General features: G+C 46.1%; 1 protein-coding gene across 1 annotated transcript in view; it reads right to left on the bottom strand.

Annotated features, from left to right (window-relative positions):
• Positions 1–7787: 7787 nt before the first annotated feature.
• ST6GALNAC2 (ST6 N-acetylgalactosaminide alpha-2,6-sialyltransferase 2) overlaps positions 7788–27016 on the bottom strand; it is a 211524-nt gene continuing 192295 nt past the window's right edge. The window contains exons 8-10 of the mRNA XM_069654673.1: positions 17263–17346; positions 16894–16993; positions 7788–11157 (exon numbers count right to left, since the gene is read on the bottom strand). Of these exons, the coding sequence (XP_069510774.1) occupies positions 10990–11157; positions 16894–16993; positions 17263–17346 (352 nt within the window). The 3' untranslated portion in view covers positions 7788–10989. The remainder of the gene's footprint in view (positions 11158–16893; positions 16994–17262; positions 17347–27016) is intronic.

The raw sequence follows: 27016 nt of genomic DNA, 5'->3' as shown, positions 1-27016 counted from the left end.
TCAGCCAAGGTTTGTAATCACCGAAGTAGCCGAGTACCCCCCAGGTTAGCAGAAACATGGTAGATGCTCTGGTCACTCTCACTTAGTCTCTGTCATAGGTCAGCGAAAGTGACTTAAGGCCAACTGAGAACAAGGTTCCTTAAAGGAAAGTGGCTCTTATGTCTGTGCATCAGCTATCAGCCAGGACCAGGGTAATTAGGTTTCCCCCAACCCCAAAGAACAATGTGCTCCCTTTCACTGAAGCTGGAACCTATGTAGATACTGCCCCTTTGAGAGGTGTGCTTCACTCCCCTCGAGTGGGTGGGGGAATCCCATCTAAATCTATAGAGGAAAGGGAGCCACCTCAAGTAGAAAGGGAGACTTGGCAGACAGCCACCAGTTCATTGCACAAGACCCCCACTCTCATAAAGCTAACAACAGATAGGCTAAGGGGTCCCCCCAGGGGGCAGGGTTAGTCATCACAACCAGAGAGACCACCACCCACGAGGAGGAACTAGAGCAATCCCCAAGTCCCACATCAGAACTGGAAGCCAACCTCAGGTGTGGGGCCCACATGCCAATCACCACACAAGCTGCCTGATGAAACACACCTGAATTCCCTTAACACAGAGAGGCTGAAAGGCAGGGCCAGAAAGTGGCAAGTAGAGGGAGGACCGCCCAAGGTAAGGGAGGAGCAAAATCTCATATTTTGGCTGTAAACTATCCCGGGGGGCAGAACCTGACAGCCAAACCCCATCCCAGCTAACACACCTGAATTCCCTTTTGCCAGGGAATGGCTGGAAGGCAGGAAGAATAAGGCACTTTAAACACCTACAGCCTCATTCCCTCAGTGTAAGTGTTTGTACAAGTAGCTTGAGACTGCATACAGAAGAGGGTATCGAGAAGGCTGGACAATGGAGTCTGGGAGCTTTCAGCATGAGGCAGCAGTAAAGTCATGGAGCAGTGACGATAGGTCTGAACGATGAAGTGCTGTTTGGCACTAGTGTCACCTTGTGGGTCGAAGACGCTGGCAATGGCAGGCAATGTTAGGTCGGCAGTGCTGGAAGAATCTTCCTTTGTGGTGAGTGGGCTTGACTGGCTCAGCACAGTATCTTGGCAATGTAGCTGCCTCGGCTGGGAGTATCGAAGGTGCCCAAATTAGCGTAAAGGCAATTTGAAATTGCAAAAAATGCCAGGGATCCCCTCCTTGATTGTCTGGTTGCTGGGAGTCCCGATGCAGGGTTCAGGGGGCAAGGTGAGCACTTCTATTCTGCACTCCCACTCCAGCGAGCTTGCCTGGCATGTACAGAGGATCCTTCACCTCAAGTCAACAGGCTCCTGGTTCCAGTGCAGCCAAGGTTGAGTCCTTGGTCCAACAGCAGTCACCCCACTGATTTCTGGGCATGGCTATTGGACAAAGCTCTCATCTGCCTTGGTTGCTGTCTGTCTTTACCTCTATAGCCGAGGGCTCTGAAGGAAATAGCCAGAGGTTCATTGAATCCCTCTTGTCCTTCTAAAAACCCAAAGATGAATCCAAGAATGAGAGGGTGCCCCCTCCTCTTACAGTCAAAACGTCATAAGGATTCGTCCAAAGCAAGCCTGCTTTAAGGGGTGCAATCCAGGTTGTTGTAACAAGTTCCCTTTTTCTAATGACAATTCACCCAGAGGGCATGAAACGGCGGGGACAGGAAAACAGGAAAATGAAGAGAGCCTTAACAGAAGACACGTTGGTTGGAACGCTCCATTGGCACACTTTGTCACTTTGGCTACTCTAACTCTGCCCCTTCCCATTCCTGCTAACTTTAAAAGGATTCTAGTGATGAGCACCCTGGTTGAGAGGGGCTTTATTATAGTAGTGCTGGCTGTGGAACACTAATTCCCAAGAGACCTTCCGGGAGCAGTTCTTATGTCTTGTGAGGTGTAAGACTGTATTCTCTTCCTAGTCACCAGGCCACCACTAGACATGGCCTATATTTACATATTTCCGTGCCTCCAGACTGACTAAAGCATACAATTATTATAGTTTAGCTCAGATGTGCAAAAGATTAAAAAGCTAACTCTGCCAGCAAGATCCTTGGGTTCCAGCAGCTGTCAGGGACGCACATAGACCTTTAAACATGCTCGGGGCTACTGCAGAGCTTGGGCTACTGCAGAGATGGGGCTGTGGATGTCAGGAAAGGCACGTGTGTATCATCGTTTTGGATTGGAGCAGTGATGAGAGTGGGTTCTGATTAGCAGACAGCCCATTCAGAAACCAAATTACACGCATAATTTTAGGGAAATAAAAATCAGAAAAGCTGGGCTATTCCAACCTCACCAGATGGGGCATTCTGTCACATCACTCTAGTGCAAGGCATGCAGGATACATCTCTATCCACCTCTTCTGGCCATAATCTGTTTTCTTCCATTGACTTTGCCAATTGTATCGCTTGACCCAGTGCAGCGTTTCCATTATGGAACAGCTCCAGTCTCTCTTTTATCTGTTTGTCATCTAGCTGTTGGAGCTGTACCATTTACTGCCCCACATCACCTTCTTGAAGAAGTGACCAAAACTTGCATGTCATGGTGATGCGTGGAGTGCAGTGATAGCAAGGAGCCTGCAACACATGTTCCTAATGACTCTTTCTTGCTGATAACATGTATAACATGTGTGCCTCACTCTTACAATATTGATTTGTGGGGAAAATGGCTTTTCAAGATATTGCTTTATAAAAGGAATTCAGCTCTTCCTTTTGATGTACCAGAACTAGAGGAAAAGCCTTGAATAATCGTTAAGCTTCATAACTGAGATGTCGAAGCAGCATGTAGTCTATATAGTCTGTGACAAGAGAAATTCTAGTTTTCATTGTTTCCAGGGAATGGGAATGGGGATGAATTTTGGTAGGCGTTCTGCGTGGTGCATAGTGGCTCCAGTAAACAGTGGGATGATGGATGGAGCACTCGCGGTCATTCTTGTGGAAAGATGGGTAGAGGGTGAGGCATCTGAATTATTTCCCCCCAGCCTTACTGGATGGAGTTGAGTGTCTTTTCACTGGGGGTCGGCCTCTAGTGGGGTACTTCAGATGGTAGCAGGTCAGCAGCATTTGTGACCTTTAGAGCAGGCGCCTGATGCCATTGGTTCAAGTTTTGGATCACTAGCTGTGGTTGCACAATAGCTGCTATGGAGTTCACTGTTGCAATGTCCATTGCAGGGGGGTAAGTAGGCCTCGGGAGGCTGACGGGGTCTTTTGTTGTGTAAGGAATGATATGTTAATGGCGGGGAACAGGCTGGGTTCCCAGGGTCTTGCCAATGCCTTGGCAGTGATAGTGAGGTGCGTGGCTTTGTTTGCATGCATGTTCGCGCTATTAAGCGCCCTCTGTTGCCAGGCAGTGATGTGATGTATGGTGCAAGGGTTACTGGTACACACAGGCAGGCTGATAGCATCCTTGGTTTGGTGCCAATGGCGTCCTTTGTTGCCGGGCTGCTCTAGGCTGCATGGCGTAGGGGATGCTGGTGCACGCATGGGCTCTCTGGTTGCATCTGTTGCATTACACACTCAAAGTCTCACTCGCATATATTTGCACTCCCTGGTCTAATTTGGAGGACCACATAAACCTGGATGGGCTTTGGGAGCTGGTCGATAGAAGCTGCGCAGAGATGCAGGACTCACCGGCAGTGTGACATATCACCCCAAGTGATGTCTGGGCCCCAAAGTAGGCATTCCTTAATGAAGAACATCACAGTGGCAGGAAGGCCAAGAGAAGAGAGCAGGTCGTGGACAAATAAAGAGGGTCACTGTGCAGTGATGAAGCTGAGCTGGTGGGAAGCTGCTAAGAGGAGAGGATAAACTTTATTCACCAACAGTTACAATCATTAAGATTGTGATCTCATCCTCAAGCTCTCGGGTCTCGTTTGCGGGCTCTAAGGTCCAACTGACCAAAAGGGAACGCAGAGGAGCAAAGCTTCCAGAACCTGTAATGGAATTTAAACACACTAGATGCAAAGTCTGCTCAGCTAAGCAGGACAATACAACAGTCGCCCATGATCACTATTTGCACTTGCGCTCAGCAATTCCGGTGGCTGGAAGACACATTCTCTGCCCACCGTTAACAGCCACCCTAGGCACTTGCCTGGGAGGTGCCATCTTTTTTTCATATGGGGGAGGCAAGAGGAAATCCCCCAAAACAAACCATACCCCTTACCCCACTCCTCCCTCCTTCCCGAATCCCCACTTACCTGCTGTGCGAGAGGTTTGTGCTTTGGTCCATTTTCCCTATGACGATGGCCATCTTTTTTTTCCTCTCGAGATTGAAGTCGCTTGTGCATACAATCTCCTGAGGAAAATAAATAAACTATTCGCACCCTGGATAAACCCCTCGGTGCCAATGGCTGGCACCCCCGCTGTGGGGGGGGCATGGCCGCTAATAGCCCCCAGCCCTTGCCGGGGCTGTTACCGGCCATGTACGCCCTTCACCCCGGCGGTGAAAGCCATATTCTAAAGTACTCAGTCCTGCAGCTCTCCCTAGAGTCTGGTAAAACGTGCCTGTAATTCTCTTGTAACTTGAAGCTGCAAGCTGACTTTTTTTGCTAAAGTCTTTGGACACAATTTTCTATATTTCTAAATTGTCTAAATATATATGAATTTTCTACTTCGTTGTAACGTTGCAGTTATTCCTTGTTTCGTTTTTGGTTTGGGGTTTTTAACAGCATTTCGCTGTTATTTGTATACAGGATTTGTATTTCTATAGTTCTTATGTATATATGTGGTGCTTACCGTTCCAAAAGGTGTATATTTTCAGTAGTATACTATGAGGAACTTCCTTTGTTGTGTGCTGGGGTGGCTAGCCCAAAGGAGGCTCTAGGGTGGAGCCCTCCTTCATTTTCAGGACCCAGCTAGGTCCATAAAGTAAAGATAACCAGAAGGGAAAGAAAAGTACTTGCATTCTTGAGCGAGTGATTTTAACTCGCTCCATAATGCAAAGGTTCTAAAAGCATTTTGATTCTTTGCAAATACAAAGACTGGCGGGGTCTCTAATGCCAGCCATGCTCAGTACTTTACATAAGTGAAGGCCGGCGAATAAAACACCCATGCATTCACTAATCTAGCCCTTTGTGAAAGCATTAGGGAGACTGTCAATGACGTCACTTTCTTCAGAATCCTTCCGGGGTGCTGGAAAATCCGACTTTGCCGCTCTGTCTCATGCCAGGCACGGGGTCAGAATGCCATCCCTGCCCTCTGCCTGACCTAAGCATAGGGAGAAGGAGGGGTGAAGGGTGTGTCCTGACGCTCTCCCTCCAGCACGATGACGTTTGGAGGAAAGGCAAAGCTAATCCTGAAAGGATCACTGCCGTGGCCCTGTATGTTTTTAAAACAAAAAAGGGATGTTGAGTACGCAGATGTGTGCATGCCTATGTGAGTGTATGTGTGTGAGAAGAGTTTAATTCAAAAGGGTGTGCGCATGTCACCTAATGTCTCTGAATGAGTGAGCATGCGAGCGAGAATGCACTGTGAATGTTCCAGTTTTGCGTGTTGATGATTGATTGAGAAAAGCTGGGTGCGTGACTGCTTGTATGAATGTTTGTGTGCATTGAAAGCAGGGTTCTGGGCAATGGTGCATACAGACTAACGCCAATATATTTTGACATGTTTTCTTATTATGGGATGGCAGTTTACAAATCCTTTCACTACCACCCCATGCTCCTAAGGCACATTTTTCCATACCTCACCTACCCCAAAAGACTTGCCGCTTTTATGTCCACTGTTATGTCGAGATTGGACTATGCCAACTCCTTATATCTGGGTACCCCGGCATACCAACTCAACAAACTCCAAAGAGCCCAAAACGCTGCCGCCAGACTCCTTCTTACACTGAGACACAGGGATCACATCTCCCCCGCTGTCTACACCCTTTACTGGTTGCCTGTTGGACGAAGGGCTACTTTCAAAAGTCTTTGCATTACCCACCGAGCAGTGCACAAAACCGGCCCAGCTTACCTACAAGAGAAGATTATACCCTACCACCCATCACGCACCCTAAGGTCAAGCACGGTCCTTTTACTAGTGATTCCAGCTTCCAATTCAACCAGGATTGGATGGTCCGCCTACTCATCCCTGGCTTCAACTCTGTGGAACTCACTCCCTCCTCACATTCAACACACCCAAGTCTATATGGCCTTTCTGTGAAGCCCTAAAAACCTGCTATTTTCCATAAACCATGACTAATGCCTGCTGAAACTCACCGCAATTATAGAATCATGAGTTGAATGAAAATAGGCTCGCCGACACATACAAACCATAACCTACTCCAGTCCAACCTGTGAATCTACCGCTGAGTACCTCTACCACGAAACATGAGAACGATCACGGCCAGCTCATCCTGATCCAGAAAGTAACCATGGCCAGTGAGCTCCAAAGAGTACACTATTCACTCCTTACACTCACCTCTCCTACCACCATGCTCACTTTCCACTTTACACCAACAAATAATAGAATGCAGCTATACCCCTTGATGAAATATGAACAATTCTCCAGGAACACCTCAACATCCTGCTAGGACGCAGCTATACCCCATGAAATAAATCAGCCTAGCTGCACATATGAACTTCCTACACAGGCCTACTGCTGCCAGAATGCAGTCTCAGAGACCAACCACCTGACTGCACACATTCGACTGATCTCTCACTACCACCACACCTAGTGTGAGGATGCTGCCACCACCACGCAAATCACACTGGCTGCACACATATTGAGTGCACCCACGCACTGTATTCTACCCTACTCTCTCGACTGACCTGGATTACGGTCCCCAAGGGCGTTCAACCTACGAACGCTTTGAGATCATACCAATGGATATATAGGGCGCTATATAAATGCCAAATAACAATAACAATAGGTATTAAGGGCAAAGCCAAAGTGATGAGTACTCTTACTTATTGGGGCGGAGGAATTGAGCATTTGTGCAGTAAGCACGCCACTGTAAGAAAACACGCCTTTGCAGCAATGAGCAAACAACAGGAGTAGTGTCTCATTTTGTCCCTGTGAGACACCACTCCTGATGTTTGCTCGGGTAGATAGGAAGCATTCAGTCTATCCCTATATGGTAAGACTAAATCACCTTTGGAGCAATGTCCACTCTATTCTTCCCCGAGCCCAACCTAGCCGGACATTCAGAGACATGAACATGGTGATACTGTTATTCATGTGTCAAGGAACCAGCATGCAGTGCCCTGTGCCCGCTGCAGCTCCTAGAATCATGAGGGAGAAAGGGTTTGCTGGCCTTACCACATGGCTTACAGGGCCTGAAGTGTATACATTAGCCCCAACATGGACGCTGAGGTTCGCCCCATATCATGCTTTCTTGACACCATTCATATCCTTACCTGTATCTCACTGAGCTTCTCCTCAATCTTTAAACCGGTCGCTTCAACACTTCCTGTTTCATTTATTTGCTTTTGTAAACTCCTCACACTGCCCTCTGGCTGCTTCAGAGGGCTTTGGAAGGGAGGACAAGAAAGCACAGAAGAAGTCAGGGGAAAAATTTGAAGAATTAAGTGGGCTCAAGATAATGGCCTTTAAGTGCGACATGAGTCTTCTGTTGTTTCGAGCACATCTTGAAGTCATGCTCGACACAAAGGTACAGTTGCCGGAGAGTTCTGGAGGAGTGGCCCTAGCAACTGATGAGGTCTCCCTCTAAATGGTTTGCATTTAGCCATCTTCCCCAACAGTTCCAAATCGCAGCCGCCTCCTCCACGCCTCGCCTGCACCGCAACACCTCCTGGAAGTTGGAAGTAAACAGCGTCAAAGAAAGTACCAGAAAAGAAACCGATATTATTTTAAAACCTTTATTTACATTAACAGTGTGAGACAGTCCATTTCAGTTAATTAGTAATCACGTTCCCAATGCCTACCACAGTTGACAACCCAGCCTAGGCCCAGTAACTTCTGACTCTCGCGCAACAGCAAGACTGCGTGGCCCGGCCTATTTGAAAAACTTTTAGCACCTGAGTTTTGGCATAAATAAAATATTTCCCTTTACTTATACTCTTCAATTAGCTAAATATGGTTGGATTTCTGCAATACCTGCAGCACGTGCGGAAATCATCGGCAGACAGAAGGAACCCTCAAACAACAAACTGGCACCCAGAGAAGGACCAAACAAATCAGGCAAAAAGTGCATAGATATGATTCGAATTTTCCAAACTATATAGATACAAAAGACATAAAACTTTAGGTACATCCACAAGTAACTCCGGATTGGGCTCAGTCTCACCGTATCCCTGAACGAAGGGGTCTGCAACATTTAGCTTTCCATATATTTTGCACTGCAACACCTATCAGCCCTTGTTATCATAGTCAATGATGAGGGATTATGGGGGCCTTTGCCCAAGACATCTGGAAAGCTGCTGGTTGCAGACCCCAGGCGCACAATCAAAGTGCAACCCAGGGTTCAAATAACACCCAGGGTTACTAGCAGTGGAAAATACCCACTGGGATCTAGGTGGTTAAGAGGCTCAAAAAAGTCACTTGATGCAGTGTGTCAAAAGCCTGTGGAGCAGTTGAGAACTAGTGATATTGCAAGAATGCAACCCATCCTGACATGCAACTATCACTTAGGGAAATCAAAGATCAAGCTAAGCCACTAAGTGTTCCTACTTCTGAAAGCCAGATGAAGTGCACCTGGACTACTGGCTTAATACCACATTCCTTGATACTCTGTTTAAAGTGGTGAAAATAAAACATTTCAAAATGACTGTTTATTTCATTTAATATTCACAGTTTATAATATCTAAAAAGAACACACCAGTTCCAAAACACCCTATGGATCTGGGTGGGGCTGGAGATGATTCCCAATAATCAACTACCACAAAATACTGCCCCCTGCTGGTACTAGTGGTAAAATAAAATCTACAAAGCCCTCGTCAAGCCCGCGTAAAGGCAGACTCATGGCTGGGCCGGACACATGCTGAGTGACATGAACTTGCACATAGATCCGCTCACATGCCCTGGGATCAATACTGTTCAGCGCTGACAGAAATGATATATAAAAAAATAAGCAGAGTATCTCTCCTTGTATTCCTCAGCCTCTTCACTGTCACATCGTCCATGTTTCTTGGGAAGAAATTATAAACCTTATGAAGTAGGCTCCGAAATACTGAAGCTGTACTGCAGCTCTTGATTGGCTGGCTGTTTGAACCCTCGGGCCAATCAAATGCCCCATTGTGAATTGATCACAAATGTGAAATATGTAATGGCGGTCCTGAGCTCTATGGTTTCCCAAACAGTCAAGGTGACACTGCCCCTTAAAAACGCAGCTTTTATAAGATTCAGTCTTGCACAGAAAAGTGGAGCCTTTAAAAAATAGTTTTCCTCTTGGGCCTGCAAAGTTCAGAAAACTTTTTATCACCTATATTTAGGTTAGGTTTGAGGCCACTATCTGCTGTGTATGATGGAGAACTCTCCAACTAGTGCGCCCATCTGCAACATTTTCTGTCCAGATGTTTTGGACTACATCGCCATCAGCCTTAACCGGCATAGTCAATAATGAGGGATAAGGGAAGCCATAGTCCAAAAGAACTGGAGAGACGCAGGTGGCAGGCTCCAAATGTGGCGCATGCCAGTCTTTTGAATGTGCAGACCCCTCAGTGAGCAGTGGGACCCGCAGTAGCGGAGAAGCACTTGCTCGGTGCAGCAGACCATTCTGTTGCATGTAGTCTGATCACGGTGACCCCTACTCAACAGTTTGGGGAATTTCTAAATATATAAGTACACAAAATAAAGACCATCGCTACCTTTCCATTTAGACTCAACCTTTAAAAGCACACACCGTTTTAGTAGAGTGAGTGTTCCACTGTTAGGAGGCATGTTACAGCTGATACTTTTTCACCAGATCATTTCTATTTGTTTATATTTGTTGATTTAAAAACAAAGAAGCTTAAATCACAAAACTATTTACAAAGCAAAGTAAAGACCTCTTGGATAGAAAATTATAATTAAAGTAAGTGGACAGTGGGCTCTACAAATTCGCATTGGGTTTCAGGCTGCAGATCTTTAATACTACCAGTGGGCTTCCCAGGATATGATGGCCAATGCAATCATAGCTCACACAACTGTCCAGGCTTTCAGGTACCGCAGGTTCGTACAGTCGTCCAGTCTTTCAGGTCCTGCCGGCTCACACAACTGTCTGGGCTTCCTGGTCCTGCCGGCTAACAAAACCATCTCGTCTTCCAGGCCCTGCCGGCTCACACAACCAGCCAGGCTTCTGGGTCCTGCCACCTCATAAAACTGTCCAGGCTTTCAGGTATCGCAGGCTCATACAACTGACCAGCAGCTTCCAGGTCCTGCCGGCTCACACAACTGTCTAGGCTTCCAGGTCCTGCCGGCTCACACACTGTCCAGGCTCTGCCAGAAACAGTGAACATTCTCGATGAGTGTCGGTGAGCCACAGTCACTCAAGTTAAACTCTGAGATCAACAATTTGCACTTTGATTTTTCAGCATCCTAAAACGTGTAGTTTGGAGGACAACATTTTGGGGGCCTGTCTAGGGGCAAATCCATTCCCAGTCAAACAATGCGGCATATCGGCTTCCCCTTATTCCAAGAGGAATTTGCCAGAGTGTTTTTCCACAGAGTGAGACGTTGGCCATGAAGAGCAACTGGAACTCATTGGAAGACCCCCTCAGATATCAAACAGCTCTGAACGGAAGATGTGGAGATATCCACTCCATTTTGTTGTGTTTATACCCTGTTAGACGAAAATTGTAATTAGATAGAAATGGGGAATCAAGTGTTCGGTCTGATGGTCCTTCCCTCCAAAGTCTTTCCCATTGCTTCTGACCCCCTGAAGGCAGGGATGCATCATGGAGAGTTGTTAATCACAATATGGATTGAAGGAATGAAGGCACTAGGAGATGGGAATCTCTGTGCCACATGCTGGCATCCCAGCAGGAGGCTCCAGTCTTTGGGAACTCGTGCCATCCAAGAGGAAGGTTGTCGCTGCATTTGCAGTCAGGCAGGTCATTTGAAGCAATAGCTATCTCTGGTAGAGCTTCATAAGGCCGTGCTGGTGCAGGGATTTCCACAGAGCCGCCTCCAGCAGCATGTCGTGGTTGGCATAGAACAACAGGGGCTTCTTGTCGATCTCATAGTAGTGGTCGGAGAAGTTTTTGTAGTTGTCGGTGATGAATCCGTAGGCGCTGACCTGAGGGGGCAACAAGAAAACTCATTAGTTCTGTACTCATGGACACAAGGCTGTGCTATCATAACCGAACACGCTATCCTGTTATGGCTCATATTCCAAGAACTACTAAAGAAAACTCGTGCCCACTATAAATAACACATGTGCATCATATGCACATTCAGAGCTGGGACTTATTTTTACCAATGTACATAAAACGGTTCCATGTCATTTGCCCCAATTTTGTTTTTGGCTAATTTTGTATGCCTTATTTTTTTCTGATGCTACCATGCCTAATTGAATTTTTAGCCATTTGGCCGAAATTATTGTATGCCTTATTTGCCCCATGTTTGAGCTTCTGTGTTCTTTCTTTCTTTTTTTATATTATTTTTATATTTACTTGTGTTGCATGGCAGAGAGCAGACTTCCCAATCCCCAAGTAGCAGTGGGGCCAACAGGCCGATATATACATGGAGCAAGAGGGCACACGTGGTTACAGTGTGTGCAGGTAGCGCAGGGCATTTAATTGTCTTGGTGAGTATCCTGTTTCAGCCATGAGATTACCTTGGCACGGAAGCTCTGAAAGGGCAGGTCCATTCTGAGATTGGGAGGTAGGGAGTTCCAGAGTTTGGCTGCTTTCACCGGGAAGCTGTTTCCCCCAATGGTGGCACGTTTGTATTGGGGGACGGATAAGCAGTATTTGTAGGCGCTTCTAACAGGTCTTGAGGAAGACTGTCTGTGGAATCTATTAATCAGGTAGATGGGGGCTGCATTATTGAGAGACTTATGGGTGAGGGATGCTGTTTCTAAGAGAATTTTCTCTGGTGGAGTGCCAGTTGTTCTGTAGGCTAAGTCCTGTAATATGTTCTCTTCTGGATATGCCTAGAGCTGCTCGAAGAGCGTTGTTCTTTAAGGTTTGCAGTTTATAGGTGGTGGTCTTGCAGGATCCCAGTTAAAGGGCGTTGCAATAGTCAAGGCGAGACAATATGAGGGCTCTGGCGAGTGTGAGGCAGCTGGAGTCTGACAAGAATGGTTTGGCTGCACAGATTAATTTACACGTGTAGGCAGTGAAGGATGCCAAGGAGCTCACTTGTCTTTTGAAGGAGAAATTGGAATCTAAATGGAAGCGCAATGTTTTGACCTCCTGACCGACTTTAATGTTGTTCCCAGCGATCATGAAGGAGTTATAGGCCGGGCCAAGTTTCTTTAGGCTGAATGAGGTGCCTAGGATGATAAATTCTGTTTAATCATCATTCAGGCATAGTCCATGAGTGGCCATCCATGCCTCGATGATGATGTACACCCTATTTAGCAAGATTTGAGCCCTTCTTAGATTCTTGTCCTCCCTTTATTTGTTCATCGGTTATTTTATCCTGTTTTCTTTTTCTTTTCTCTAATTATTTTCTCTTGGCTTGCTGTTTATTTACAACAGAATACCGAACCCCTTTTTTCTATTCCTTCCTCACCCTGTTCTTATTTCCTTTCTAAGCATTTTAATTTCAATGCGTATATCTTTTAAGACATGTTTTACTATGGAGATATTGTTTTTGGATAAAAAAAAATACTTCCTAAAATTCAGAATAAAGACACTATTTGGCTAATTATATGTATTCTCACAACATACATCACAGAGATCTTTCAACGTTTTGAAGAACAGATATTGCGTGAGCAACAACTGTGCACTCTTCCCTCACACATGCACAGACTAGGTACAGCAAAGGCATCACCAGTGCACGATTACAGGTGTGGCACGGGCATCATTAGCACAAGCTTCCTTTACGCACATAAGACATATAGCAATAGGAGTAGAAGTGCAAGCATCCCTCGCACACCCAAATGCATCTCAAGAAAATGTATTCCCTACAAACAGTTGTGAATACTTTGATCCAGCAATGTGGCCCCTAGTAATGGTGCCCTAGTAATGTGGCCCTAGTAATGGTGCCCGAGTAATGTGCTCCCAAGTGATGGTGCCGTAGTAATGTGGCGCTAGTAATGGTGCCCGAGTAATGTAGCCCCTAGTAATAGTGCTTGAGTAATGTGGCCCCTGGTAATGGTGCCCGAGTAATGTGGCCCTAGTAATGGTGCCCAGGTTCAAATGGAAATGCAACCAAGGATCTTCCTTCACCTTCCTCTCTATGAAACTATAGAACTCGATACCTAGATGTGTGTACATAGAGGAAAACCACTTGTACTTTGGAAAAACCTGAAAACCTGGCTATTCAACTAACACCAGCAACAAAAATCGCACAAACTCCACAATCACCAAACTCCAGAGGCATTGCCGGGGGGGCGGGACTAAGAACCTAAAAACCTTCCTGTTCCGTTAATGCTCTACTACCAGCCGGTATAATTATGCTACCACACTGTAACCATAGCACAGCATAATATTTGACCCGCTCTGACCGCTATTGTCACTCTCAATGCGACACTACGAGTATGTAATCTGCTTTACCGTTGCAACTGTCTATGTTTAAGTCCTACCTGTGTTAAGTTCAAGCTCGCTGCCACAGCGCCACAATGCCTCAGGGCAGTTTCTGTGCGCTTTATAAATGCAAATAAATAAATAAATAAAATAATAGGGCTATAGCCACTGGTCTTTTGGTTGTAGCCCCGGAAAGAATCTCAGGAGCTACAACCAAAAGGCTAACTAGCCCCCAGTCCCAACATTAGCGTAGCCCCTGGTCTTTTTCAGACCTAGCAACACCCCTTCCAACTCCCACTCTTGGTACCACCAGTCAGAGAGAACCCACTCCACTCTGCCCGGTATTGCATGAGCTTGCCACTGATCTACACACAACGCATCAGCCAAGGACTATGGGTGATCTGACAATCGGGACGGCCACCATGCAACTTCTCAATTGAATCAGAAGAAATCCTTGTGAGCATGTGCTGGACCAGCACACCAGGCACAAGCCAAGAGCATACAACACACCATAAGACTGAAAGACACCGGTGCTCACTTCTCTAGCACTATCACACACCCCATTTACACTTGCAGTTAACACGTTCCTTGCAGTGCTAATTGCAACAGATTAACCGGGGACTCCCCCTTACTGTTTAGAAACACACTGAAGGTTCTCTCAGTCACTACCCATATAGAAGTACCCCGACAAGCCTCGGGTACTCCTGGCTTACAAGTATAGGATTCACACCTGCTCTCCCGCTATCCCATTGATAATCCCCTCTCCCTCTTGTTGTGCAGGGCCATTCATAGCAATGCTGCTGAAACGGCAGACGTTTATCGAATTCATCAAACTCCATAGTTTCATTGAGAGGAAGGTGCCACGTTAATGGATCGAAACGTTCTTAAGTGTTTATAGTGAATTAATGTTTCCTGGAGGGTGAGGGGGCGAGGGTGTGTGTGAGTGTGTGAGGGTGTGTGAGTGTTGGTGTGTGAAGGTGTGTGAGTGTAGGTGTGTGAGTGTAGGTGTGTGAGTGTGTGTGTGTGTGTAAAGCTTTCTAGTTTTGTCTTTGGTATGCCAGGGATGCTTGTACTGCTACTCCCAGTGCTATATTGCTTATGTGTGTAAAGGAAGCTTGCACTTCTGATGCCCGTGCTACAACTGTTCTGTGTGAGGTAGTCGTGCACTGGTAATGCCCTTGCTATACCTAGTCTGTGCACTGGTCATGCCCTTGCTGTGCCTAGTCTGTGCATGTGAGGTGAGGTTGCACAGCTGTTGTTCACACTATACTTGTTCTTTGAAATGTTAGAAATTCACAGGGCTATGGTCTGTGAGTATAGAGATAGTTCACCAAGTTCTCCGGTAAGTGTTAAAAGTAGTGGTAATAGAATTAGCACAATTTTTACCACTGTGCCGAATTAAGGGTTATTGAAAATGGGCGCTAAATCTGCCGTCGGAATAAGCACTGTCGAATTACCACCAAAAACCGTTGGGATTAGCCCCCATGGTAATTAAACTGTGGGAATTACCGTCCAATTTGTAATGAGGGCTAGAGTCTTTAATCTGAATTTTAAAAAGGATTTATTCATCCCAAAAAATATTTCCATAGCAAAACATGCCTGTACAAGGCACTTACATTGCATTACACTGCATTGACAAGCTACTCCACAGGCAGTGGCCACGTATGCTTCCCTTCACACGTAGGGCCTCATTACAACTCCGGCGGTAGCCATGCCGATAAAAACAGCAGGCTGCCGGCAGACTTGTGTTTTTTTTCCAGCACCTGGCTTTAGGGAAGCACCGGGGCATTACAGCACCGGCGATCCTTGAAGCCAGACGCCAGAAAAAGTCACCCCCCATTCCCATTTGAGTCCCATAGGACTCAATGGGAATGGGGAGGACGGAAGCACCTGCACACGTGCCGGTGCTTCCGTCAAAGTCTGTGAGCAGCTGCCGGGACGGCAGCCGCTCACAGAAGTCCGAGTGTGCCGGTCCGGTAACAGCAGTGCCGGAACGCTTACCGGCACCGGTGTTACCGCACCGGCACCCTCGTAATGAGGCCCATAGACTTTGTATGGCGTTGGCAGCAGCCATGCCATGTTCCCTCACACTCACACACAGAGCAGGCACATGCTGGCAGCAGCAGCGTAAACTCAACATAGACACAACAGGCACAGCACAGGAAATTATGGTAAACACTATCCTTATACACACAACACATATATCTTAAGTAAAACAAACATTTTCTTAGTGCCCAGAGTTGTTAGTAACCCTTTAATTAGAAAATGTGTGCGTTATATATACAGGCTTTCCCATAGGGAGGTTATGAAAGTAAAATAATAGCGCAAGCTCATCCCAAGTTTTATAGAAGCCATGCCTGAGAGTACAATCATACACATATCTTGCGTGACCTTTGCTCAGCTGTGAATCCGATAAACATGTTTACTAAATGTGGGAGGGGTTTTCGTCTTTATAATCAGCGGCTCAGCTCTCCGAGACAACAGTTTATAATGACTGGAGTTATGACACACATTTTTTATTCATATTTGAATTGACAAAGTGGCACAGTGATATTAGTTTGTAGCAAGCACTAGGACTGTGTATTATAGGGTTGTGCTGTTTATATAAAAGATATAACTTGTCATTTTGATTGAGCTAAATTAACTCTGCTGTGAAGACTGGAAAATTGTCAATAGTGTTTCGGCCTGCTACGGTGCCAATGTGGATATCTTTCTTCAGGACTTCAACTTGTGAACTGATAAACGTGGGGGACACTTTCTGTTGGGCATTGCTACGACCGCTTATTGTAACCCTCAAGCAAGCTTCTTTAAATCTCCTTATAGCGCCTCGTTGCCTCTGGGCTGTAGTGCGCTCTATAAATACTAAAATAAAATAAATGTTGTCACATGGGAACTTCTACTGGTAATGCGGTCACTCGAGTTAGAGGTGTTTTAATCTCAGAACCACTTTTTGTCTTTTCTAATTCATTCTATTGAGTTTAAATATTGACATTAGTCATGGCATTCTCCACTAAGAGGATTTTGTGGCATCCCTTCGCACTGACCCCCCTCAATGCACTGTCAGGGCATTATAAGGAAAGAGCCGCTCTTCTTCTTTAAAGTTGCCTCCTAGCCTTTACAGAGAAGGCGGAGGCTGGCACTATATACCATCACGAGGGTTTGCAGCCATTGGAGAAACTTTGCTGAAAATGTTGGGGGGGACATGACCTCTGAAGAAAAGGTGCCCCATTCAAATGAATGGGGACAACACAGTGTGCCATGAAAGTTGGGGGGGGACAAACACCCCCGTCCCCCCCTAAAATTACGCCCATGTTTGCAGCTCGGCACAAAAGACTCACCTCATCACACGTGTGCAGCGCAGTCAGTAGCATTAAGGCACCGGTGCTAGGCATGTACAGATAGCCAAACGGGGTGTCCAGTATATCCGATTTCAAAAACCTAAAAAGATGCAATAGTTCCGCAAGTAAGGCACAACGAACATAAGCGCAGCCACACAAAAGCAGAAAGAATATAACACAGTTTTCAGGGACAGCGAAAAGCAAAACGAAATGCTACCAACGAAGCTGAGAGCAAGAGTCAGTAACAGAAATGCACCGAGTATGTGTACGTTACAAGCGGATAAGTGTAACTGACATGGACTACGGCTTTGGAAATGTAACGGTTACAATGTGTGCGCATGCCCCGTGACGTCAACGGATAGTTCTTACCTCTCTGTGAGATAGTTCACAAAATCTGGATGCAGGAATTTGAACTTGTGCGCGGAGGCCTCAGGACCAAAGTAGTTTTCTGGTCTGTGTGGGCAGCAGAAAGGAAAGTTTTAGTACTGGATTAAATAACACCGTTAATGACATTAACAGTGATAATGCATAATCATTCCTTTCTCTGTGCATTTCTGGACATGTACTCCTGCAAAAACAGTCAGATGGGGGATCTAACCTTACACAAGGAACACTTTTTAAAACTGTAAAGCAACTGGCATTCTTTTGATTTAATCTTTTTATTGAAATATAAAGCATGCAATAATGACAGTGACACATGAAACACATATTGAAAGATCCATAAAAGAGCCGTATTATATACAGAGCCACTTAAACCCTCCAACCCCCCCCCCCTCACTGAACCGCCCCCTCCCCAAGTGTAATCACTAAGGGCCCGGTTAATGGAATTTGTTGCACAGTTCAAAGTGATTTTGCACTGCAGACACAAACCCTGATTCACGGAACTGTGCAAAGTGTATACTGGAGCTGAATCCGATGAGGAAGAAGAAGAGAAGACACCTGTAGCTACTGGAGCTGAATCCGATGAGGAAGAAGAAGAGAAGACACCTGTAGCTACTTCCAGTGACCAGTAATGCCTGCTGAGTAACTTCTGCCTGTGCTGATCCTTTCTTCCATGCAACAGAGGAGTCTCGAAGACAATGTCTCCAACCCTTGGTCTGGTGTGACCAATCAGTCTTAAAAAGACCTGTATTTTGAGCCATTCCACAAAGAGCATTGACCTTATTGGGCTGCAAACCGCCAATACCCTGGGACCTCAATGCTGAGTGATGTGCAGAAAAAATCTCTCTGGAACTTTGGTGGCTCCTTCTGGATCTCCAGAGGCAAGATTCCACTCCTTGAAGTCCCATCACCAGCACCAGAGTGCTGGACCGAGATAGTGAGGTGAATCGTTCAGACGACAACCGCTCTTCATCTGGTGTCTAGGAGAGAAAGGGTGCCAAAATCACAGAGCTACGAGAAGAACTGTTAGCTTGGACCCTTTCCTGTCAACTGCTACTGCAATTTCCCATCCAGTGTCCTTTCTTTCGTCTGAAGACCAAGAATCCAGAGACTGGGTCCTGTAGCTGCTGCATCATGAAGGTGTCCATCTGCAACATCTTCTTCACTGCTGAGGTACTATGTGCCTTTGGGTAAAATGTACCTAACATCTTTGTGTTGCTCCTGTGTGGCTAGGGTGGTGATTTGCACGTTTCAGAGTTTGCCCACGCCGTTCGCCAAGGCCTAACGCTGGAACACATTTCAGGGAGTCTTCTATGAAGTTCCTTAACCCTGTTACCAACTATAAAGTCTGATACTTGCTTGTTAGAGACTAAATCCGCTGGAACTCTGAATTGCCTACAGTTGCCTGATCCTGTTCTGCCTACTGCTGGCCACACCGTCGCCTTAGCTACTACTATTTTGAGTGGTACAGGCCTGTACTAAGAGGTGATGACCTGTTTTGCCCAAGCGATAAAGTATTACTTAGGTGGACTTTAGAAAAACGGCCCCAACAAGGACGAGCGTGTTAGAGTTGTTTCTCCTCCTGTTATTCTCTATCTCTACCAAAGACCAGCTGTTACTGGGTTTAGGTCCTGGTACCCGCATATGCCTTTAATGACTGGTTTCAAACAATACCTACCACCCACATCTGTCACATATCTCTCAGATTGCCTTTGCCTTGAATGCAGCAACATGCGCGCCCCCATCTTGACTGCACACTCAGCAACCCACGTTCTTTACAGCTCTTGAACAATAGTCTCCTGCAGTGTCCCTATGTTGTGTGTTGCTTCTAAACCGTAAACCTTTGTTTTTGCAGGTAAGTAGTTAAGTAGTTCATTCTCATTAACTTGCCTCAACAATAAAAGTATGTGCTCTTTGAGGTTCATTACGTTAGTACTGGATGCTTGACTTGAAGCGCAGGAAACGCACTAGTAACCCTAACCCCCATGATACGCGGCACCAAGAGTCTACTCTTATGCACAGTGGTGGACTGGAAACCAAATGATATGATATGATAGGTTATTTATAACGAGCTTAATACGCAGAGGTTTCTAAGCGCGGACCTGGGAATCGAACCTGTGTTGCTCCGTGTCGCTTTGCTTCCAAGGCAAGCATGTTGCCCCCTATCCTCCCGGGACAAATGCGGCCGTGTAAACTTTTTTCAAAGTGGCCTCAGGTTACACAGTGTGAGAAAGCCCAAGCCCACTAAGCAGTGTTTAAGGGTTCTCTGCCCAAGAACGTTTGGAATAATGTGTCCAAATAGTGCATTTGAAAGCACATTTGTCCCTATATAGGCATTAAAAAATAGCCGAACGTAACAAAAAAGATATCAAATATTTGTTATGACTGAGGAATAACATTCCAACAGATGTATCACAGTTTGTATGCATTGATGTGATGGTGGGTATGAGGTGAGATGGAAGGAAAAGTGTTTGGTGAGTGGGAGCGGGGTAAGAGGAGCAGAAAACCAGGGTACATGCACAAAAGAGGCCCATTGGGTAGAAGTCCACTGGGAAATCTCCAGAGTTCTCTGTAGACCAGTCCACCACTGTGTTGAGTTTCTCAGCAGGCCTGGATCTAGAGAATTTCCCCCCAGCATTCATGCACATTGATTGACTGCGGGTTTGTCCTAAGTGCTTGCTTATTCCGGTGTGTGCTGTGCCTCACTCAAGCATCTTGACTGACTTGGATCCCATTTCGGTCTTGGGTCCCGAGTCCAGGTCTCTAATTTTATTTCTGAGGACTAGTCATTTACTGCTGTTTTCTCACAATCCTGATTCTTCCTGCACTTTTGGGGGAGGCCCAGACTTTTTTGGGTGCGTTGGTAAAGCTGTCTCAATGTCAAGTTCAGGACCCATCTCACAAGGCAGGGGTGCATCTATTGGCACCCTCGGTAGGTTTATGACTTTTTCTGCCATGAAAGAGAACTTCAAAGACCTCCTAATGCTGATTCAGCCACCTCAATTGGCCAAAGTTGTTCTCCTGGTACCGGTCATGGCATTGCCACTTTCTACAAAGTTGACTTTCCTTAACCAGGTCATCTTGGAGACAGACCAGGGTGTGATTTAGACTGATTTCTTAGAAGATCCCCAGGTAATATCTCCATGGCAACATGTGTTCCATTCTATCCTAGATAACAGGATGATCTGAATGTGACTGAAAAAGAGACCATCTTGCACCCTCACATGGGGTTCTTGGGTCCTTTTTTCTTCTCACTTGCTTTGCCACGAAAAGGCTCACTGTTTGGCAAACCTGCGCGTTGCGCCGTCTTTATACTGATTTTTACAGAACCCTACTGCCAGACCTGTGAAGATCCTCACCGCTCTGTACACTTCCATTCCTCTTAGGTGGTGCACACACCCAGTGGATGAAGGGCCTGGAGGTCTAGAAGTCCAGTGCACTATAGCTACACTTTGTCATTCGCTGAGGCAGGAGTCCTAAAGCAGATTGCCATAGACACATTTTGCTGATGGCACATGCAGGCACGCAAGGCGAGAAAAACCCATCACAGTCGAGCCATATGGCTAGACGATAATGGATGTGGACAGGAGACTATGTCCACATTTCTAATATCATTGTCTATGCCCACTCTCCTCAAACTGTGATGCCAGGATGAGCACCACCTATCTTCACAAACTCAAAATCCTGCTCTCTGTTAAGATTTGTACTAAATAACCAGATTAAATTTAGAGAATTCCATTGATGAAGGAATTCAATATTTAAAAAGTACTTTATGCACAGTGTGATCCAAGAGATGTCATGGCTGTTGAGTCACCACTGAACTTCCATCCATGGAATGCAGGGATCCTAATCTATAATAAGGGTATTAGTTAGTTTTTATTTGGCTGAATGGTAAATTTGACAGTATTTGGCCTGTACCATTCGACCAAATAAAAATGAACAATTCAGCTAATACATACCGAACATGTGGAGCGGGGGTTGCAGGGTGTCCCCCGCTCCCTATGATCGGTATTTATTAGCCTTAGAGGGTTGCAGGGGTGTCCCAGCTTCCTCAATATTGGAGGCGGGGGACCGGGAAGAAAAAATAAAAAAGGGACCCTGCAGCGTCGGATCTGACCCACGTTAGAGGGACGGATCTGATGCCGCAGGCCTGAAGTGGACCAGGCGGTGAGCGAACAGGTAAATAGGGAAAGGGGGTGGAGGGAGGATATGGGGGGTGGTCTTTGATCATTTGAGAATTGATCGCATGTGGGCTGATTTTTTTCAAACAGTTTGTCGCAATCAATTCTCACATGATCAAACACCCCCAAACCATAATAAGAGGCAGTTACTGCTGGCATTTCTTACATTCAATTCCAGCCCAGTACCTGGATTCTGTTGCAATACAGAGCAAGTCAATACGGGGGCAAATTGGCCCGTCTGAGCACCGGCCATGAATCGTAAGGTCTTCTTCTACTTAGGAGGCATGGAAAACGTCTTTGCTTACAGACGTGCCAGATGCTTTTGAAAACGCGGTTGGTCCCATGTCCACTCAAAGTGTACGCTCACTAAAAGCACTAGGCGCTGAGAGCCTACTTTTTGTGATGTACTGAACAATGGAAACAAACATCAACCTCAAATGTTTACAGTGATGATGACATGTGCGAGGTCGCTAAAGACCTTATCAAAATAATGATATTGCAACCTCGAATAGTGTGAGAGCACAGTTTTCAGAATCGCCCATTCGCTGGTGAAGAAGGCTTAGGAACCTTTGCCAAGTCGGACAGCATACTATTATTTAACAATTGCTGCCTTATTTCTGTCACTATATAATAAATAATTATAATCCAGTGGCACTGAGGAAGATGGGGAGCTGGTTGAGCAGGGATTAATAAACATGACTGTCTGCAATGTAAAAGAAAAAGCTACTGTGGGAGCGGCCCCGCAAAGCGAGCTTTGCCCCAATGTCTGTAGGACATGTAATCAGCCCTACAATGTGGTATGCAAGCCATTTCAAAGCACCAACAGCGTTGACTACTATAAATGATATATTTTAGGAACCCTGTGGCATGAGCGAACGTACTCGGTATCGGTAAATCCTTACCGCCTTACTACAAGGTCCCTTTGCGGGTTGGGGAATTTAACGCCTGCTTTTTGCAGGCGTTAAAAACCAACCCGCAAAGGGACCAGTGGAGCTAATTACGGTACCGCAATTTGCGGTACCGTAATTAGCGCCTTCCCTATTCCCATAGAGCCCTATGGGGCAAAAATGGGAAGGGGGAAGGGAAATGGTGGAAGGGGGAATTACCGCCACGCCAACCTTGGAATGGGGCGGTAATTCCCCTTTCCACCAAGGCGGTGCCGGTATTTTACCGGCATGAACCATGGCGCTAATAGCGCCATGGTTCACCGCCTACCGTGTAATGAGGCCCTGTATCATTAATATGCAAGGTGCTGCAGAACCCATTGGTTTAACATCAGGTGAGAGGGCCGGACAATCTTGCAGTGGAAAACCAAATTCTAATACAGCCCTGATGAACACATGTCTAGGGCTATTAACAGGCTGTGTGTTTGTCGATTTGAAACAAATGTGGCCAACGAGTGTGTTGCAGCTACAGCTAAAATTCTCGGTCCAAAAATACAAATAAATGTAATTGAGCAATACTGAAGTACGTGACAATGGATATCATTGTTTCCTGTTAAGCATGTGTAGCTACATCTTTGTGGCCGGATTTGCAGTTGTGTGAGTACATCCACCACAGATGTCAGCCTCACGCGTTCTTCTTCCTGCTCCTGTCCTTGTGCCAAAGATCGCTGTTTCTCAGAGTGTTCAAACTGAGCCAGCTCCCGCCACCCACTAACCGCAACATCTGATGACTCCGGGTCGAAAGGCGGTACAGCCTGTGATGGCGCAGCACTTAGACTTGACTGCTGTTCCCCTGCGCTCATCTCGAAGTATCTTGTTAATCAAACTGAAACCTGAAATCCTCTGATAAGAGATAGCAAAAACAGCAGAGAACGCCTTCCTCCACAATTCCTTCTTATACACGTTGATGCTATTGCTGGAAGACTGTTGTATTTTTTTAATGTTGTTTGAAAGAGTGTGGACACCGCCTTGTACAGGTCATGAATAGCGCATATACTAACGCCACCCTGCCATAATTATCACTCAGTGACATTTTGTCATGCAAACTTTGAGCAATCTTGAAGGATCTTTGAAAAGGGCTAGTGACTTGGCACTAAAAACTCATGTCAGTAGGCCGGAGGCTCCTATATAAAGTAGGGGGGCGTCTCTAAACACACAAATGTAAGAGCCGGTCCATTAATAAATGCGTTATCATTTTATTTGTTTAGACTTTTGTATAGTGCTGGTTCTACCCAGAGGGTCGCAGAGCACCTTACAAAGTTCAAAAGGGAGGATATGAAAAAGAAGTTGCAATGTTTTCAGAACAGGATAGAAATATCCTGGCAAAGGATTGCAGGGTAGATGGTTAGGAGTGAGGAAAGAGGTACGTTTGAGGCTTTTGTGGAAGGTGATTAGGTACGGCAAAGGATTGCAGGGTAGATGGTTAGGAGTGAGGAAAGAGGTACGTTTGAGGCTTTTGTGGAAGGTGATTAGGTACGGCAAAGGATTGCAGGGTAGATGGTTAGGAGTGAGGAAAGAGGTACGTTTGAGGCTTTTGTGGAAGGTGATTAGGTATGGCAAAGGATTCCAGGGTAGATGGTTAGGAGTGAGGAAAGAGGTACGTTTGAGGCTTTTGTGGAAGGTGATTAGGTACGGCAAAGGATTGCAGGGTAGATGGTTAGGAGTGAGGAAAGAGGTACGTTTGAGGCTTTTGTGGAAGGTGATTAGGTACGGCAAAGGATTGCAGGGTAGATGGTTAGGAGTGAGGAAAGAGGTACGTTTGAGGCTTTTGTGGAAGGTGATTAGGTACGGCAAAGGATTGCAGGGTAGATGGTTAGGAGTGAGGAAAGAGGTACGTTTGAGGCTTTTGTGGAAGGTGATGGTGGATGTGGGCTAATGCCCGGGTGTGGGGTGGGAGAGAATTCCATTCTCCTGGTGCCCATTGGGTGAAGGCTTGTTTTTCTGTGCAGGTTAGCTTCAGAATGGAATGTGTAGAAGGCTTTGGTTAGCTTATATGGTGTTTGTGTGGGTGATGGGTTTCAGTTTGCTGTGAAGGTAGGATGGGGTTTTGAGGTGGATGGCCTTGTTTACAATGCAGAGTCCTTTCAAAATTATTCTCTGGGGTATTGGTAGCCAGAAGAGCTGGGAGAGAGCTGGGGTGATGTGCGAGTGTTTGGGTACATGTAGAAGGAGTCATGCTGCTGCATTCTGTAGGGCTCTACAGAGGAGTGAGAGTGTTATTGGGGAGTTCAGTGAGGATGACATTTCGGTAGTCCAGCTTGTAGAGAACTAGTGCCTGGACTGCGGTACGGAGGTCTTCAGTGGAAGGAGGTGTCTTACCTTGCATAGGAAGTGTAGCTGTAGGTTGCATGTTTTGGTGACGGTATGTAAGTGGTGTGAAGGATAGGTAGGGATTGATGGTGAAGCATAGGCACTTAAATGGTTTGGATATGTGAGGGTTGTCAGAGGGGAATTCTTTGGTGGTAAGGTCGTTTTAGTGATGGGATGGAGGTGGGGGCAGATGAGGAGGCATTTCGTTTTGGGTGCGCTGAGTTTGCAGAAATTGGTGGCCGTCACGGTAGTGACTGTGGAGAAATAATATCTGATGGTTAGTGGCAGGAAATTTGGAAGTATATTTGTGTGTCCACAGCATATTGGTGAAAGTGGATGCTGTGGCTGCTAAGAATCTGTTGGAGGGATTATTTTCCAATGGGTTTGAGAGGAGATAGGGAGGATACAGTATGTGTGCAGTGGGGACAACACCCAGTTACCCTCTAACCTTTCCATAACATTCCCCTCACTCGCACACTGGATGCCTGTATACGGCGACCAGAGGGTGTAAGGTAGAGTCGGAGGAGGAAGTAGCTTCCAGGTTCGTGCGGCCCAATTATGGAACTCACTGCCTCACCCTTTACGTGAGGAGCAGCCCATTCCGAAATTTAGATCTAACTACATTAATCTGCTGAGCTCTGCCAATGATTAGCCCACTACTGCCTACTCATCCTTACGAGACCCCAGTATAAACACATTACTGTCCTGCCCATTTTTGCTCTTATGGACTTCCTCACTTTGCCCATCTGGCCGATGAGCTAATGTCCTTTTAGTGCCTGTACATATACTGCCCTCATTGTACTTTGTACTCACTATGCCTGTTGTAAACTGCAATTGCCGTCTACCTGTAATATACAGTATTTTGTATTTTGTATTCTGTATGTAACCCATGACCCTACCCTGTAACTTAAGCTTCGCATTTTCTGTACTGCTGCGCCTGGCTACCTTTGGGTTTGGTGCGCATTATAAGTGAATAAAACAAACAAACAAACAAACAAACATTCCATATCCCGTCTATGACTGGGGTGGGGTTTGATCGATAGAGACAAAGGGGGTCATTACATGTTTGGCTGTGTGGTAAAAATGGCAGTAATTCCATTACCGGCACTTTAACCACACTGCCAAACTACAGGTTTGTCGGTGGGGGTCACTGATTTACCACCAGCTAAGAGCTGGAGGTAAATCAGGCAACCACTGACAAAAAACTATCAGTATTACTGGCAATACCGAAAATGCCCCATGGAATGGAGAAAGACTACTGGTGCAGGCATCTGGAATATCCCAGCAATACCGGGATATCAGGTGCCGGTAACGGTAGGTCGTTTTCCCGGAATTCACACCGGAATCACTGGTGGGAGTCCAGCAAACATAATTACCCCCAAAGTGTGTCCTGTCAGTGAGGAAGGAGATAAAGCAGTAAAGAACAGTGCCTGCGAGTTTTATCCTGTAAAATATGGTGTTTAGCAGATTGGGGTGGTCAATAGTGTGGAAAGCTGCAGAGTGGATCGGGTGGGGAGGGCTAGAAGAGCTGTGTGTCCTTTGCCAGAGAGATTGTGAGGGTCATCCAAAATGTGAAGTGTGGAAGTCTTGATGCTATGACCAGGGTGGAAACATAATTGGAAGGGGGTTATGAGGCTGTTTGTGGTGATAAGCGATTGGAGTTCGCTTTTGACAATGCGTTTCATGATTCTGGCGAGGTATGGCAGGATGGTGATGGGACAATAGTTCTCAGGGAGTGTGAGGTTGAGGATGATTTCTTGAGAATGGGGGAGATTTTAGCTGTTTTAAATGGGGCATGGGATGGTGCCATAGGAAAGGCATGAAATGATGTTGAAACAGTGTGAAGCCAGTGAGGTGACGCAGATTGATGCAGCTTGAGCTGGGCATGAGTCTCCCAGAAAGTGTGCAGGTTAAGTTTTGGGTGTAATGCTAATTAGCATGTATTAGCCAATGGGGTGGAATGTGTCCCCTGTGTTGGAGGCTTTGGGAGTGGGGATGGTGGAAGAAGATCAGTGGATGTGAAGTTGTGCATTTTGGAGAGCATTGTGTATGTTATCTGCTCAGCTTACCCAGAGGGAATTAAAATGGGAGCTATTTTGAAGGAACTTTTGGGTTGATATCACTTAGAACCCCCGCAACCTGATTCAATGCAAAAATTTGCACTGTCGCATTGGTGTGCCATAGAACGGAGACTTCGAGTTCCTCAACTCCGTTTGTTTAATTAGGAAACCAGGCTGCTGTGGTCATACCTTATTACTGCGCCTGAAATAAATTATGCTGGAGACTAGGTCCAATTGCTGTTGTGTG

Source organism: Ambystoma mexicanum, chromosome 3q, assembly GCF_040938575.1.
Source record: "Ambystoma mexicanum isolate Mex_15411 chromosome 3q, UKY_AmexF1_1, whole genome shotgun sequence".
NCBI lineage: Eukaryota > Metazoa > Chordata > Amphibia > Caudata > Ambystomatidae > Ambystoma > Ambystoma mexicanum.
Note: the sequence above shows the minus strand (reverse complement) of the source record. Positions and strands in the feature narration are given on the sequence as shown.